Source organism: Montipora foliosa, chromosome 5 (genome assembly GCF_036669935.1).
Source record: "Montipora foliosa isolate CH-2021 chromosome 5, ASM3666993v2, whole genome shotgun sequence".
Classification (NCBI taxonomy): Eukaryota; Metazoa; Cnidaria; class Anthozoa; order Scleractinia; family Acroporidae; genus Montipora; species Montipora foliosa.
In genome coordinates this window covers 19711696-19729195 of record NC_090873.1, presented here as the reverse complement: position 1 = coordinate 19729195, position 17500 = coordinate 19711696, and the positions used below count along the sequence as shown (strand labels likewise).

At 37.9% G+C, this 17500-nt stretch overlaps 1 protein-coding gene across 1 annotated transcript; it reads right to left on the bottom strand.

The window, feature by feature from the left end:
- Window positions 1-10325: 10325 nt before the first annotated feature.
- Window positions 10326-14524, bottom strand: LOC138003017 (myogenic factor 5-like). The gene is made up of 2 exons (XM_068848962.1): window positions 13992-14524; window positions 10326-12969 (listed from the first exon to the last, which is right to left on the bottom strand). Exons 1-2 carry the CDS (start codon window positions 14500-14502, stop codon window positions 12878-12880), a joined length of 603 nt encoding a protein of 200 aa, XP_068705063.1. The 5' UTR covers window positions 14503-14524; the 3' UTR covers window positions 10326-12877.
- Window positions 14525-17500: the final 2976 nt, after the last annotated feature.

Here is a 17500-nt window from a genome sequence, read left to right as displayed (position 1 = left end):
ACCTCCACAAAATTGGGCTCAGAAATGATGACATTTGCACTTTTTGTAAGAATGGTAAAGAATCCTTAGCTCACTTAGTCTGGCATTGCAAAGAGACTTTTTCTTTCTGGGGAAGATTTCAAGACCTACTCACAAGGAATCAAGTAACAATAAAAGAAAAGAATCATTCCATGGACTAAGTATTAGGACTAAAAATAGATGTCTTCTCCCACTTACAACATTATTTCTACTTTCTTGTTGCTAGATATTTTATATGGACGTGTAAAATGAAGGAAATAATACCAAGTATAAACAATTTTCCTATTTTCTACAAAACTTTTGTGATCTAGAATATGACGAAAAGAAAAAACCTAAACCTCTCAAAAATTGAAGGGTCTTGGAAACCTAGCCAATTACATTATGAAAATTAAATTAAATTAAAATTAAATTAAATTAAAACGTAAGAAGAGTGCTTGGAACCTATGCATGCTATATGTATGTTATCTCTTCGCCGGTGTTTTAATGTATGTAGGATTTTAATGTGTTTGTTAAAATAAAATTTAAATAAATAATAAAAAAAAAAAGCTTCTTTTAAGTTTCACACTGATGGCTGGTATTGTGTCACAAAAGGTAAAATATCTTTTTGTGTTTTCTTATTTCCTTTAATTAAGCACTGAGCCCCTCCTTGTGAATTTGATTTCTGATAGTAGTTTTTCTACCAAATTGTGTGGGTTACAAATGTTAAATTTGAAATGTTAAATTTGAAATGTTCCTCGAAAGTGTCCTTTGAGGAGTGTGTTCTAAGGAGTCGTGAGACCTTGCCTTTGACGAATCCGTTTTCCACGCTTGGCTCAGGTGAGAGAGGTGAGATGCGTATATTGGGAGGTCTCCGTTGGTTTAAAATGTGTTTTTACATCAAGGATTGGTTGATCCTTGAATCTTGTGCCTTTGTATACTATTGTGTCTAGAAACACAGTTTCAGTGTCAGATATTCCTGCCGTGAATTTAATCGTAGGGTGATGTAAATTTGCTTCTGGTTCGATGAAGATCTCTATGTCCGGTTTACTTATATCCTACAGGAAAAAGACATCATCAATGTAGCGTTTCCAAACTGCAGGTTTTGAGACGACTTTGCTTAGAATTTCTGTTTCAATTTTAGCCATGAAAATATTGGCGAAAGAAACTGCTGTCTTGGTTCCCATAGCAGTCCCATGGGTTTGTAGGCAATGTCTTCCATTGAATTGGCAAGAATTTTCTTTAAGGATAAGTCTAAGCATTTCCCGCAGGTATTTTGTAGGAATCGGAGGGTTATTCGTGTGAAAGTTGTCGTATGCTGTACACACTATATCAATTCTCTCTTCGTGTGGTATATTTGTGTAGAGACTTGCGACGTCCATTGATACAAGAAATGTTCGTTTTTTCACCTTCGTTTTTTTCAATGAAATTTATAAAATCAGTTGTATCTTAAGGTATGACTTCTGTGATTTGGATATTGGTTGTAGCAATGTGTCAACGAAAGATGAAATTCTCTCTGTAGGTCCATCACAGCCCAAGATGATTGGTCTCGTTGTTATGGTTGGTTTCTGAATTTTCGTTAGAGTATAAAACTCTGTTATCCTAGGTGGGTTGGGTGTTTGTGAAAGCCATTTTTTGGTCATGTCATCACAATGATGTGGTTTTCACGGTGTAGGTCAGTTATAAGGTGCAAGACCTTGTTGTGAGTTCCTTTCACCATGGATTCTGTGAGACGTCCGTAGCTTTGTTCCTCGTTAAGGATGTTTTCTCCCTCCTTTATTTTGTCAATTTTGTTCATGACGACAGTGGTACTGCCCTTGTCCACTTTTTTTCAGGTTGATATCATCGTTTTGTTTCAATTCATATAGTGCCTTTTGTTCGTCGCGTGACAAGTTTTGTTTCGGCCTTGTTAGAGTCTTAAAGGAAAGCGGATGATGAAATTCCGACCAGAGGCCAAAATTAAGAAGACGGAAGAATCCATCAAAATGACCACTTGAAGAGGAACACGTGTCCAAAGCCACTATGATATTCTGCGCGGGCTAACATTCCAGAAGACGAAGAAATCAAAAAAGATATAAAAACATCAGCTGAACGTGGATTCGTTGAAGCCCTGAAAAGGTTTCATTATCTCCGTCTCGAGAAACAGAAAACTAAGCTTAACTACGAATAACGAATAACCGTAACGGCCACACAATACCTACATCTATATCTAAGACCAAAATAGACCCTACAGAGCTTAGGGCTATGGCTGCTAACTTGCAGAAACAGTACAATGAAGCCAACCGAATGTTATCACAGCTAATTGATTCTACTGAGAATAAAAATTGTGAAAAGTACTCTTGTGAGTGGGCCCGGCACAGATCGGGGAAAACAATCCTATACAAAAACTCAAAGAAACACTGCCAAACGCAGACAAAGAAGAAAGAAACAATACTATAGTCAGTTTTCAAAAAACCTTTGGGGAAAAGTACATTAAAACCTGTCAAATATGAAAATAACTGACGCTCAAATCAAATTAATCTCTCATGATTTGAAACAAAAACAGAATCCGAAGGCAATTATTGCAGGAATTTCAGATTTTCGCAAGACGAATGCGTCTTAAATACATGTTTTATGGACCCATAGAAACGTTCACCCTTTCTACGTTAAATCAAACTGGAATCCATGGCCACAGCTCAAAAATCAGGTCAAATCAGTCGCCCTCGAAAGATACCTTGAGGAGGTTAAATTACAACTAACGGAAATACAAATAACAAAGCCGAAACAAAACTTGTCACGCGACGAACAAAAGGCACTAAATGAATTCAAACAAAACAATCATTGTATTAACCTGAAAAACGCGGACAAGGGCAGTACCACTGTCGTCATGAACAAAACTGAAAAATAAAGGAGGGAGAAAACCTGGCTAAAATTATGAAACAGAAATTCTTAGCAAAGTCGTCTCAAAACCTACAGTTTGGAAACACTACATCAATGTCTTTTCCCTGTGGGACATAAGTAAACCGGACGTAGAGACCTTCGATAAGCAAATTTACAGCACCCTACGATTACATTCAAGGCAGAAATATCTATTTGCGGGACAGAGGTTACCCACGCAATTTGGTAGAAAAACTACCATCAGAAATCAAATTCACAAGGAGTCAAGGAGGGGCTCAGAGCTTAAAGGAAATAACAAAACACAAAAAGATATTAACCTCAGTTTTGTGACACACTGAATACTAGCCATCAGTGTCAAACTTAAAAGAAGCTTTGCTCACAAAATGGCATTTAATTCAAAATCAACCCCTACTTCGCCAAACTTTTAGAGAACCACCTATTATTTCGTATAAAAAAGGAAAATCATTAAAAGATCTGCTTGTTAGAGCAAAACTATGAAAGGTTCTATACATGTTTTCACACAGGAAGGGAATCAGTGTGGCCTGTCACTCCTTGCGTTTCTTATCTTATTAGGATTTTTAAAGATCAAAAAAAGATGTTTGGGGGAACTCAGTAATTACAATAAATTAGTTAACATTGCATCTTTAAAGGGGCTTCTCGAACATCATCATTATGGATTTTTCAGGGATTCTTCAAAAACTTTAGGGAGAACATGTTGATACCTCAATTAAATAATGTCTTGTGCAATTTTGATCTCAAGAAGCTACTAAAGGATGTGACTGTTGAAACTGAGAAATAATTTAAAGGAGTAATGGTTCATTTATAGCAATTGATAAAAAAATCAGTAAAAGAAAAACCCAATTGTACTGTACTGTACTTATTACATAATATCAATACACTCTGACAAAAGGATCACTTTATTATAATTTTATTTAAAAACATGGGTTAAGTGTCAAGAACCGGAACGAGAAATATCACTAAAGAAACGCGGAGCTATTTCTCTTGTTTATACAACGACCATTACTTCATGGTCTTTCCAAAAAAAATGCATCAGGGACAAATAAACCAATGGTGTGTTCTATCAGAGATCGTTTACTTATTTATATACGCTAACGTAACAAGAAGTTAACATTAAGTTGCATGTCCAGTCTGAAAATATTTGTATCCTGACAGTCAGCTCATCTATCCCAGTTTATATACATGTAACTTGGAAACGGAAGTGAAGCGGGAGCGATGGGTGATGCGTGTCTCATGATCACTTCAGACGAAAACTAAAACTTTCTCAAAGCAACCTTTACTTGATAACCCTCGAATGACTTCTTCACTTTTCTCTATGATGTTTGTCCTTGAACCAGTTTTAAGTAGGAAAAACCCTCAAACAGTCCCTCAAACATCGTTGGTTGAAAGCCCATCACTCTGGTCAGCAGTAGGCCAGCACCAAAAATTGCGGGCTCACACGAGCGACAGAGGGAAGGGGTCAATGCGGTTATTTCAATTTTTCGGTTTAATGCAAATCCTTGCCATATTTTAGTTCTTTTACGCTGTAAATGCTTGCCCACTGCAAGGAATTGCTGATAATAAGTCATTTAAGAAGGTAAGAGTTGGATAAGGCAATGTTGATGCTAATTTCGGGGGCTTTTGTCCTATAAATCATTTGTTTTAGGAAGCGTCTTTCTGTTTACTAAATATATATTTAACGATTTAAGCTTGTTGTGGAAGGTTTTCACGGTGTCTGACATTTGCAGACTACAGACTGCAGACAAATAGCGCTGATAAACAGTATTTAAGTCTAAACACCCATTTCAAATAGCGCTGATAAATAGTATATTTAAGTCTAAGAACCCATTTTAAAACGGTTAGCTTTCAATAATTGAAAGCTAACCGTTTTAAAGTGGGTTCCTAGACTTTAATACTGTTTATAAGCGCTATTTGTCTGCAGTCTGCAGTCTGCAAATGTCAGACACCGGGGTTTTCATAACCTTTCAGCAAAAGAAGTTGCAAAAAGCTTGCCATTCGAAGACAAGGCAATGGATATTCACATCGAATTTAATTATCCTGGTTTCAAACGGTATCGTTTAAAATACAAAATCAAGCAAAACACCGCTTGATTGTAGCTATATATAGTGTACATTGCATTGAGTATGAGTGTTCCTACATAAACAGTCATGTACCTCATAGTATAATATAAACAACTAACTGTTGACACTTCCATTTAATACAGAGATTTCCTCTGGGATATAGTACTGGTACATGCATGTACCAGATTTTAAACAAAATATTCTTGTTTTGTTTTAGACTCCATTGCTGTTGTACTCAAGTCATCAAAAAACCAGTGCAATTAAGCACTTTTCATAACATTGTAGTCAATTTGTCACTGCGTTGAATTTCTAAAGAGGTTGAAAAAGACAATATTATATACCATGTAGCTGTTTATTATTTTGTCTGAGTATCTCTATTTCTGTAAGTTAAGCTCTCCTTAGGCATCCTGCAACAACGACAGTATTCAAAAGTATGCATTCACATTAGTTGCAGGAAGAAGCAATTTTCTGTCACCATGCCTTTAAAATGTCAGGAACTTTCCAAAAATTATACAAGAACGGCAAACAAGCGTAGAGTGTATAATTATTGAAAATTTCGCCATCTTTCGCTCATGTCCTTCATACAACCTTACTGTTTTGTCCTTTTCTGCTGATGAGAGCAAAGTAATGCACCAAAATGTAAAACAAATGTCTTTGTAGTGTAAGTGCCCTATAGTGGGTAAAAAAATTAGCATAAAGTGCTGTTGAACTTGTTTTCTTGTCTTTCCAAAATGTGGTTTCTGTTTTATTTTATTATACAGTGTAGATGATTAAGTTATATTGTTCTACGATAAATTACTGGATAAATCTTGTTGGTTGTTTCCCCATTTATCTTACACTCCAGTGTTTTACTAATGGAGTGTTGTAAGTTTTGTTAAGATTCCCTTAATCGTGCCTCTTTGATAGGATTTAGATCATTCTTGGGAGGGTATAGTGAGAAAATAAGTATAGTAAGAATCCTCCCGGAAACTTGCAAAATCTTGCTGAATCTGACACAGTAATCTTCATGTACTAAGTGTTCACAATGAGGATAAAAGAGTTTGAAGAAAATTATAATTTTTTTCGGAAAAATTGTACAAAAGCAAAACATGAGTTACAGTAAAAACCCGCATTTGGGAGTATTTTCTCCTTTAACCTACTTTAGCCTACAATTTTCCATTGGGTTTTTATTTTAAGAAATTCAGTCAAACACTGAATATACAAATTTAATATACCTGTAACAAGCTCTACAAGTACCATATTTGTCCCAGAAGTAACACAGTACCATGTTTTAATGTTGTTTTTGTTCTGTTTATCTTGCATAGCTTTATACAAACTTCATATATGGCCTTAACATACTTGGATTAAAGGGATTTTTATAACATTATTATGCATGCAGTACCAAAAATAGGCCCAAAATAGGCCACACCCACCAATGACAAACACCTTATTTCATACTTTATTTTTTTATTTTCAAAATAAGAACCTGAGTTCAGTCTGTAGCCTAATTTTCCTGTTACTGGTAAGTACCATTTTTATGAGAACCTTCTTAGCCTTATCAAGCAAGTATTGTTGCTGAAGTATTAAATATAAGATTATGAATTACATTACTTTTTCACAATGCCTTCCCTTATTTGTCGTAGGATAAGTGGAAATATAAAAGAATATCGTGGTGTTGCAACTGGTCTCGGTATTAAGTGGACATGCTGTAATTACAGTAGCCTTACTCCCCTATTTTTTTTATGATTTTGACAGTGATAAACAGATCTATGCAAATAAAGAAAGTTTAAATGAGATTTGTGCCATAGTTTATTGTTGTTGTTGTTGTTGTTCACGATAGTTACCGGTAATAGGAATTGGCCATTTCCAAATTCACTTTAGCATGTTTTCCATATGGCGTCCTGGTACTTACCCCAACCCTGAGGTGAATCTTTAATGGAGCCACAAAGATCCTTGAAGATCATTGGTAAGAATACTGAATATACCCAAACTAATCACAAAGATCTTGACAAGATCCTTAAGGATGGATCAGGATCTTTGGTAAGATTATTGAAGATCCTTAACTCAAAGGATCTTTTACAGTGCGTTTCACAAAACTTTTAACAAACAGTTTCCGAAGTTTGTTTGAAATTCCTGAAGTTCGCTACAAATTTGGCAATTTCATTACGTAGTTGTTATTCAAATTGTGAACTTAGAAACGAAGTTGTGAATTTCACCACGAACTTCGTTGGGAAGTTAAGGAGTTTGTCGCGAGAGAAGTTCGCACCGTTCGGTGTAAATTTCTCGGAATTTTCTTAGAAGTTGTGGTTACGTTGATTGCGAATTACTGGTTTTAAAATGGGTTATAAAACGTTGAAAACTGACCATTCCCAGATGCCACCCGACACCTGCCTAAAAATAGAATACAATTTCTGTCGTGTGAACTTCTAGTATTTTACAGTTAAAACTATCAGACATAAATACAGGACATACATCATTCTAGAAATAGCGCAAGAAACAAAACATTTCAATGTCATGTTGTTCAACTTTTGTCTTTACATTTCTAGTGTAAACCAGATACGAGTCGCGCCATCTGTCTGTAATGTGAAGTCCCGGCTCCGTGCCTCTCAAATAATTTACCTTTAAGAAGTAAACATCAAAAAATTAGTCTTGCTTGGTTGAGAAATTTTTTCACTTTGTTTAAATTAATTTCTAGTTATATTACCAATAGGCCACTTGCACTAAGAGGTCACGTGACCAATGCTTCCCTTAATCTTGCTGTTGCCAAAAATTGACAGAACACATAAAAATTATCTTACACGCGAAATTTGAGAGGAAACACATTTAAGGAAGATATTTTATGGTACTTTGATTTTTCAACAAAGTAGCATGATTTGTCTTGGCCGCCATGTTGGAGGGCATACTCTTGCCCTCCAACATGGCGGCCAAAACTACTTTTTGCTTATATCTTGTTAAATGTGTGATAGTTGAGTTCAGATGTGCCATAAACGTTGCCACATCATCTTTTCAACATTTTCCGTGAAGTTCAAGTGCAAAATTTGTGTCAGAAAGCGGTAATTCATAATTTTTAAAAAAATAAAGTTTTGGTCACGTGGCCAGCTACGGACTTTCTCATTTTAAGCAAATGGTGCGGGTTTGAAAAACCAAATCACTATTATTTTGCTTAAGAGATGACCCACTAATAGTGTTTCGAAGGCAAAATCATGTAACTTTCGTTTTCATAAAAACGATGTCACATGACCTCTTAGTGCAAGTGGCCTATCTAACTACACCGAATGATGTGAACTTTGCTCGCGACGAACTTCGCAACTTCCCAACGAAATTCGATGTGAAATTCACAACTTCGTCTCGAAGTTCACAATTTGATTGGCAATTACGTAATGAAATTGCCAAGTTCGTAGCGAACTTTGGGAATTTCAAACGAACTTCGGAGACCGTTTGTCAAAAGTTTTGAGAAACGCACTGTAAAATCCTTGAAGATCCTTGAGGTTTTGGTGTTGGTTTTTCTCCAGGGGTTGCGGCTTATTGTTCTTCTTTTTTTCCTTTCTTGGCTCGGCACGAGGGCGTAGGGTAGTGGTCCGGCGCTGGACTAGAAACCCCCTCGCTCGGTTGCGCTCTACCCCTGAAGATTCGCAGCCGTTTATGAGCCTAATGGTGTCGTAGTCAGTTTCTCTTTACCTTCGGGTTAGCTGTGTTTCATATTCCATGGGATTTCTTTAGTTTTTTCTATCTTCAAAGGATCTTTTAAAATCCTTGAAGATCCTTGAGGATCTTTGGCAAGATTTTTGACGATCCTCAAGGATCCTGGGCCAGAAAGTTAAGGATCCTTGAGGATCTTTGCGAGGACTTTTGAGGATCCTTACTAAGATCCTTACAGATCTTCATGAAGATCTTTGAAGATCCTCAAAAGATTTTCACCAGGGACTGACTTGACAATGAGGATCACTTCCGCGGAGCAATCCACGAACTTCCGGAAATAGGAACGAGTCACATGCTCTCCTTGATCATTCTCGTTCCCAGAGGTGAAATCCTTTTGGCCAGCGCTGGCTAAAGTTCATGCGCGTGCGTTTTACCTCGCCCCTTGCGAATTTTCACCCGGCTATTCTTTTACATGGTATCAGTTGATTAGTTTGGAAACGAGTTTCACCAACCGCACCTTTCCAAGTAGACTTTCGAAAAGTCCTTCGTCTAGATACGAGCGGAACGACCTCTCGCGACTTCGTCGCTCGCTCATTCACTTCGCGTTCGAAAAAGCACTTCTGGGGTTATCGTGAGGTCGACTTGTGGCAAGTCTACTTTCCAAGAAATTTTTTTATAATTTGCACACCGTTAATATAAGCCTTAGAGGAATGTGCGTAACATCTGAATGGAGTCAGCTGTGTGTTGTGGTGTAACGTGTTTTGTCCATATGGGTGTAAGTGTTTTTTAATATAAACTTGTAAAGTTCTGTAAAAATACTAGTTAAATTGTGATAAAAAATAACAAATTCGTGTTCAAGGCTATTGAGATGGGGAAATTCTACGACTTCGACAAGAAGAGCAAGAGAAGCTAATGAATGTTAATAATGTTTATAATTCTACGGTCAGTTGGCGCAGGTGCTCGCGCAGGGCAAAATCGGCTTTTAAATTAATGTGCAGGAGATGCAGTGGAAGACTGGAGAGAGAATTAAAGTTCTACCAAGGAGGTGAGTGATAGGAAAGAGAAAGGATAGGGGGGAGCCCCACTGTCTAACATGGCGCGGTCTATAAAATGGCGGTCGCAAGATTGTAACGCGAACTCGATCGGCCCAAGAAGACGCCTGCACTGCAGGCTATTGCACTCACCACACCAGCCATTCGCCTTAAACATAAAAAAAAAATAACATAATTTTTAGGCGGCAAAAGAGGTCACTTGAGTTATGTTTGCTGGTTTCGAGTACAGAGTATGAATTCAGTATTACAGAGAACTAGAGCAGCCCGAGTGTGCCGTAATACAACGACGAGAAATTGTAAAGAGATATATATGTTATTCGTCGGCTGTAAGGTCCGTATAAGGAAACCTGTGACCGAGGTCTTGAAAATGCTGCCGAGGCCGACGGCAGTATTTCCGACCCTAAGACGGCAAATAACTGCAATCCTATAGGTTCTTGGCGTGTTACTGTGCGTGAGCAGAGATAAGAAAATCCGGACCCTCCCAACAACCAATCAGATTTCAGGATTCGTTACCACAAAATTATTGATTAGCCGCGAAGGGGCCACGTATGCCTGGTCCCTAGCACTGTTTCCAGTCCTTTTACTATTCAAACTAACTATCTCGTAAAAAAAGTCCATATTCCTAGAGCTCAGTGTGCCTCTATGTAAATTGAGTGCAAACTAAACGCTTCCTAGGAAAATCACTCCCACACTGGTTCCACGACTTTTCAGTTTAATATTGAAATACATGTCATTTCTCACCATCCTGTACAATACTACATTGACGTATTGTCAACAAGTTCGACGGGAGGCTGATAAACGTGGATGAGCTGCATGCGTAGAGTTTATCTGTATCGCTTCAGTTCACAGTTTCTCTGCAAATTCCATCATAAAGGTTGTTACTCAATTCATAGACGGTTCAAGAGCATTACTACTCATAGCTGGTTACTTCCACGTTAGAGGAAAAGCTGTTTAATAATGGCTTAAGGTCCTGAAAGTGAACACCCAATTAAAACGTCACATGTCAATTCGTGTGTTCCTCTTACCTGGCTATTTTCGAAAGTGCGATTTCAAACCCCCTCAAAGGAAATTCACTCGAGAAACAGTTACGTGCCTGCTCATGCCTCTAATAGGCGAGACATGCAATTTCTTAGCTTCCTGTATTCGGTGTTAAAAAATGCAGGAAATGATTGAATATTTGCGGAATACGTAGAGTTTCCTAGTATGCTTGGACAAAAAAAAAACCCTTGTTTGTCTTAAAACGTTTTATCACGGGGCTCGGAACCTCGTTTATGTTTCTATATGACAGGATCAAGTAACTCGTTCAAATAAGGTTGACGACATTGTTCTGGTAGATTCTCCGGTAGTTAAAATAGTGTGATATAGATAAAGTTGGTGGTAAGTCTGTCAGTTTGTTTGTCACATAGTTTCAGGGGATGAACGGATAGCACAAAGATGAGATGCTTTCGCCTCCCACCAAGCCCGTAAACACTGTATGATGTCATACATGGGTTGAGTTCGTTGTTCTCTATTTTTCTTCCTTCTTTTTAACCCAGGTTCTCCGTTCTCCCGGCTCAAACTGAAAAACGAGCATTTAACTTAAGAAAAAGATTTAGGAGTTAAATATAAAGAATTTGTACGAGTCATCGTAAATTTGTTCCAGGACCTTTAAAGAGATCAGTTCAATCCAAGTATCAATTTACTTTCAAGCGGTTCAAGCTCAGCGAATTTCTTACGTCGACGTGGTCCCATTAGGCTGGTCAATGAAACAATAACTGGGTTAAACAATATATACGAAATATATAGTTTTTGATAGCTTGTCTTTTTTGCTTCATGCAGTAACTTAAAGATCGGAAGATTAAACTGTTCATCGAAATTAGTGGGCATCACTTAATGAATGATTGGACATTTCATTGCGTTTTCCAGTTCTTGGTGGTTTGTGAACTGCACGGCATGCATGCATTTTTCATTCCTTTGTCTACTTTCGATATATGCTACTTGTCATCATCTGCCACAATGCTATTTTCGTTGGCAAATCCAGAGAATATATATATAATATATATTTTTTTTTGAAAAGAGGACTTTGGCTTTAGGCAGCTTATGCCCCGTTCACACTAAACCTCAACCATGTTTTGGACATGTTTAGTTAAACGCGGTTTCAAAGTGTTTCCTTTTTAAATCATGATCTTTGTCGACTACAATTTTAGCACAGATGAAAGCACGTAATGAAACTCACCTGACACATGCGTAAAAGCCAGTCTTAACATTTTCTCTATGACTGATATTCACTTTGTTAACACGTCTTGTTTGTGAGAATGGGGTATCAGTCTGCGCGATGAATTTTGCACCAGTCATGGTTAATTAATATTGAACTCAGCAACACAATTTCCGAACTCCTTTCAAAAGTCATAGCGCTTCCTTTGTCAGAAAGTAGACACGAGCAAACTTCTTCAAAAATTAAACGAATAACATATTGAAAGAGATCCACAGTAAAATACTTTTGATTTTTTCCAATAACAGTGATTTGATCCAAATTTAATCCAATCTTTGGATTAAATCAGTGTTATTGGAAAAAATGAAAAGTAGTTTAATGTGGAATGGACAAACATGTTTTTGATTGACAGATGATGTTCTTACATATATAAAGAACTCAGCTAAGCTCATATTCATGTTAAATATTTTTAGCTTACAAGTTGAGGTTTAGTCAGTAGATTTTCACAATAGCTTTTGTTCTCTCTTTGTCACTCGCGAAAGACATTAGCGGATTTATATCATGCTGTAGATCCATGACATATTCATTTAAATACCACCATTTATCACCAGACTCTCCGCTTAAGTAAAATTAACATCCATTTCAGTTTTGAAATGAGACCTTTGAAATTAATATCAAGAATTAAACAGAATAGAGGTGAGTTACTCAAGCACTTAACACTTGTGAACAATCTGACTGACACTAACTAATGAACATGAAGGCATAACTTATTTCCATTCACTTTCAATGTCTGAAAAGTTAGGTCAGTTTACTGCGATACTGCACGGTAAACGTATAGCCCTGGGACAGCACCAAATGAAACCGGGCTTAGTTCTAATGACTCCGCCAGGAGGTTATTTACACTCTTTAAAATCGGAATTTTCACTTGCAAACATTTGAGTTTAGCCTCCTAAAATGGGAGTTTATCTTTTACTTTTCACGTACAGGATCTCTCGGCCTTCGACAAATAAATGGACATTTTTTATGGTAGTTAAAAGTAAGCCCTGATGTCTGACTGGAGGTGATCTCTACGTGATCGAGTAAGCTCCCAGGGCGTCATTTAGCATCTGTTCGTCCCAGTTTGTGACCACAAACTCCTCAAGTGCTCCACACCAAAAACCTGCGACACAAAATCCAAAACACATCAATTACTAAAACTTGAAGTGAGATAGTATCATTCTTTATCCACTTGCCACATCCAAGCATGGCACAAGTGAAAGTTTAAATATTTATTATTTTTCCATAAGTGACAGAATGAAGAGCAAAGTGAGGTTATCTAAAATCACATGGGTGATCTCCTTTTTGTGTAATTCCCATTATACGTTTACAGTCTTCAACTATATCAATATAAACAAAATAGTCAAGGTCACCTTTTTGCACTTTACAATGAAATTAGCCTCATGCAGCTAGACTGACTGAGCAGGCGGCAGATTACTGCTCTATACCTTTGATAAGTCGAAGCATACTTCAAATTTCAAAGTACAGTTGGATTATACTTAAGACCCGATGCCTTATAAACGGGTTACAATCGAACCACTCATTATCAAGATCACTTAGCCATTGAATCGTTTCCCGTTAAATCTTAAGTGTTCAACGGAAATTTGTTTACAACCTCAGTCCGTGTCCTTACAAACATGCGAGAGTTTATTGCAGCAATTGCGTTCAACTTGTATATAAACTGAGCTTACATCCAGATCAGTATACGATCAATCATGAATTTGGGTAGGAATAGCACTGAATTGGAACTCAGGAAACCCAACTGGACACTGTTGTCTTTCAATTGTTCACCAGTGAAGTTGTAAATTGGTGCTAAGAGTCAATTAACCTCCTTAGCATTAAACTTTCCATCAGATTATGTTTAAGGTTTGTACCACCGAGCGGAAAACGACATCTTTTAATGCGTGTAGGCAACACGTTACCCCACGTTTTGTGTTGCGATTTCGTCTTAAAAACTACGTTGGTAATTTTTCGACACTTGGGGTTCAAATTGAATTCACCCCCTTAAAGATTTTCGAGTCCCTCCTTGCCCCTTAGTTAGGTGTAAAATTTGTCACCTCTTTTAATAGACGGAATAGACCGTCACAATCCTTAGCTTCACACAATGTGCTCACTTTTGATTAAATAACACTTTAAGAGACTCACTTTCATTGAAGAAGATTCCTTCTGGCGAATAATCTGAACCAAATTCATTCCCGCTAGAGTTGGATGCCGTATCTTGTTCATCATCGCTCAAACGTTGTTTTTTGTTCGTTGGCTCTAGACAAACGTCTCCATCTTTTTCCTCGGAGGAATTCTGTTCTAACATGTTTGATAGCACCGAGATGTAATGAATAGCAAGTCTTAATGTAGCGATTTTCGACAATTTTTCCTCCCCACTGTAGCTCGCCTTGGGTATAACTTTTCTTAATTCCTCGAAAGCTCTGTTTAACTTGTGCATGCGGTTTCGTTCCCTCACGGTAGCACAATCCCTCGCTGACCTTAGATGGGGGTACCTTCTAATTCGTGTGGAGTCGCTAAAACATTCACTACATATATCTTCCTCATCCTCATCGCATGCTGCAAGCAAGGCCAATTTGCTGCGCGATTCACGCGAAACAGGCCGAAGATGGTATCTTTTGGAACCACCCGGCCGTTTGTCCGAAGTGTCGTCCATGGATGATTTATGACTTGTGTCCTTGGCGGCCTCCTTTCACTCAAGTTAACTATGTTGTGCTCACTTCTATACATTCTTCAGTTACCACAAGCTCCGCCCCACCAATCAGGCCTTATTAACAAAGTTCCGATACATGTTCTTAATGGCGGACAGCTGTCAATTTCTCCACCAATAAGCGATTTGTTCTTGCGGCACTAAAGACAATACTCTTTGAATCCCATTTGACCCGCGATCAATTCTCTGCATACCGGTAGCTCTTGAAAATTAGTTATCATTTCCTATGTTTTAACGAGCAAAATCTATCCTACAACCGAAGATTTCAATGTAGTTTTTACCAAAGACTGAATTTTTTGAAAATTCATTGCTCTTTATATCTTTTATTTGCATGAGAAAAACGGAAAGAGATGTCGATGATTTAGCGCAAGCTAATTACTGACTGACAGAGAAAAATGTCAGCTCTTCAGGGTATTGACACAGCTAGAACACTCAACATGTACTGAGCTCTACAAACAGTTTCCTTTCTCCCACATCGTTGATTCATTATATCACAAAAAACGATGCCAAATTCCTATATCAAAATCAGTGATGAGAAGCAATTCCAAACAACGTAATAACCGCAAGAAAAATATTTACACGACCCGGTGGAGCGATACTGGTAAATAACTGTCCAGACAGTCAATAAATCGAATAAATATAACCCCAACGGTCATGATCTCCTGTAATAACAACGTCAATATTTTCTCGCGCACTGATTGCAAAACGTTTACATCGAAATTACTTCCATGTGGCTCAAAATAAGTCGGCATTTCCCGCCGGAAAGACCTTCAACATGTCGCTATCATCAAGTGGGAGTGTTTTCCAACGGAGGTCAGATGTTATTCCGCAAATTGATATCAAATCGTTCCGACTTTTTTGTCACGAAGTGTTCATTTTACCTAAGCCTGCCCTGATTTGACTCCCATTTTGCAAAAATGAAGTCTTTTGTCACAAGCATAAAATTTCCATTTCTTTTTTCGAAAACCCTTTACATGTTTTATTTTACGGCAAACTGAACATACAAGAATTTGCACGTGGAAGTCTTACAGTGTATATAGTTTCGTTAAACTTCGTTTCTTGGACAGTTTGTGTTGTGAGTAGTGTCGTAAAAAAACGTTGTTGAGTCCCAGCAATTTCAAGCTAGCTGAGCTAAGTATTGAAATGTCGGTGCACAGACGTTAAAATTACTGGTACCTGGAAATAACATCCACTGGCCGAAACGGTTTCCGGATAGGCCATTTCCGAGTTCATATCTGCCTCCTCTTCAAAGCGAGTCTAAGTGCGAAGTGTTTCCATTCATATGTAAACTAGAACTAATTATCATCACAAAAACTTCGGACTTTGACTCGCTTTGAAGAACAGGCTGACGTGAACTCGGAAATGGCTTTTAAGATGGGAAATTTGAGTTTTAGCGGATTTCGAGACAGCCAGACTCAGTCACTCAGTCAAGCCTGAAAAACAAACTTCACAGAAGCAAATGTTTGCAGAACAGCGCGTTTTGTTTTGACAAAGTCCACGATCTGAGCAGAAATGGAAATGTCAATGCACTGATAAAAAGTTGGATTCCTTTAAGGCTTTTCTGATCTAAAATGAGCTGAAATCATTGCTTCTTGAATGAGCTTTTAATTTTTGACAAAATCATAATAATTTCCAAAATATTTCAAATAGCCAAAACCGACTCTGCCTGTAGCAAAAGTGTACAAGCAGGGTTTGGACTTGTTTTTCCGGAATGAAATTTGAAGGAGTCTAATAAAAGAACATTAACGAAAACAGTTACAGCAAGTTGTTTTTTTAAAAGTCCGCGTAGCTGTTCTGTTGTAGATGTAAAAGGCACCATAGATGAAATTATTACAGTTACAGTACGTAAATGAAATTATGTGTTTACGCCAAGGGAGGATGCATGAGATACCTCATCCTCTCTTGGTTTACGCCCCTTTTGACTACTTCATGGAGTTAGGTTTGTCCCTAAATCAACTACACAGCTTCGCTTCAAAATCTAAATAATCCGGCAGCTTTGATTCCAACAAGTTGTGTATATTTTGTACTTGTGTTCTACATGATAAAATGATGCTTTAGAGAACCTCCCCTACAACCGAAAAATAACTTTAAATCACGGAAAATAAAATCTCACAATCAAATTTGTTTGAACAAAATTCCAGTTTCCCACCGCCATATTGAGTAATTGTTAGTCTGCGTAGCACGCGTTTTTGTGAATTTTAGACACTTTTTCCCACCGGGGTTGACTTTCGAGTAATCATTTTGAATATGGCTGCGCGAACACCTGGACCGAAGTCAAAGGAGAACGCGAGGGGGGAGGGGGGGGGGGGCCCATCCCCCTTCGCTTGCTTTTCGCGTGGCTGTTTACACTCAAAATCACTCGAAAGTCAACCCTGGTGGAAAGAAGCTTCCAAATATCACCAAACCGCCAGCTACGCAGGCTAAATAATTGTTGCCAGACGCATCACAGTCCTCTAATGGTTTAAACAGCTTTTTCTGTCTAAAATTTCCGGGGCGCTCTCATCGTTGCCCAACTTTTCAAAGTGATAAGCGATTCCAAAAATTCATTTTTTTCGGATACACTCTTTTTAGAATCCGCAAACAATTTCATTGGAAACATGATGTCGAGGGGTCGAGGGGATAAAGTTATTCTTTTGTAAGATTGTAACTGCCTGTGTCAGTCCTAGAGGTTGATTTAATTACGCGCATTTCTGGGCATATCTCAGAAATCTTGCTGGGAGACCCTGTCATAATATTAGCTTATTTTGAATGATTGAACCGCAACCCGTTGTTTTTCATAATTTGCCTCTTCCTCCTCACTTGTAAATCGTTCTTCGTTTAGGGGCAGCTGTTTTGCGATTGGTACTTTCAGTCTGGCATCAATGCAGTGTGCACTGAATAATGGACATAAACCCTGCTTGTTAGTGAATGTGACCCATCGCTGCTAATTTGTATTTCACAATCT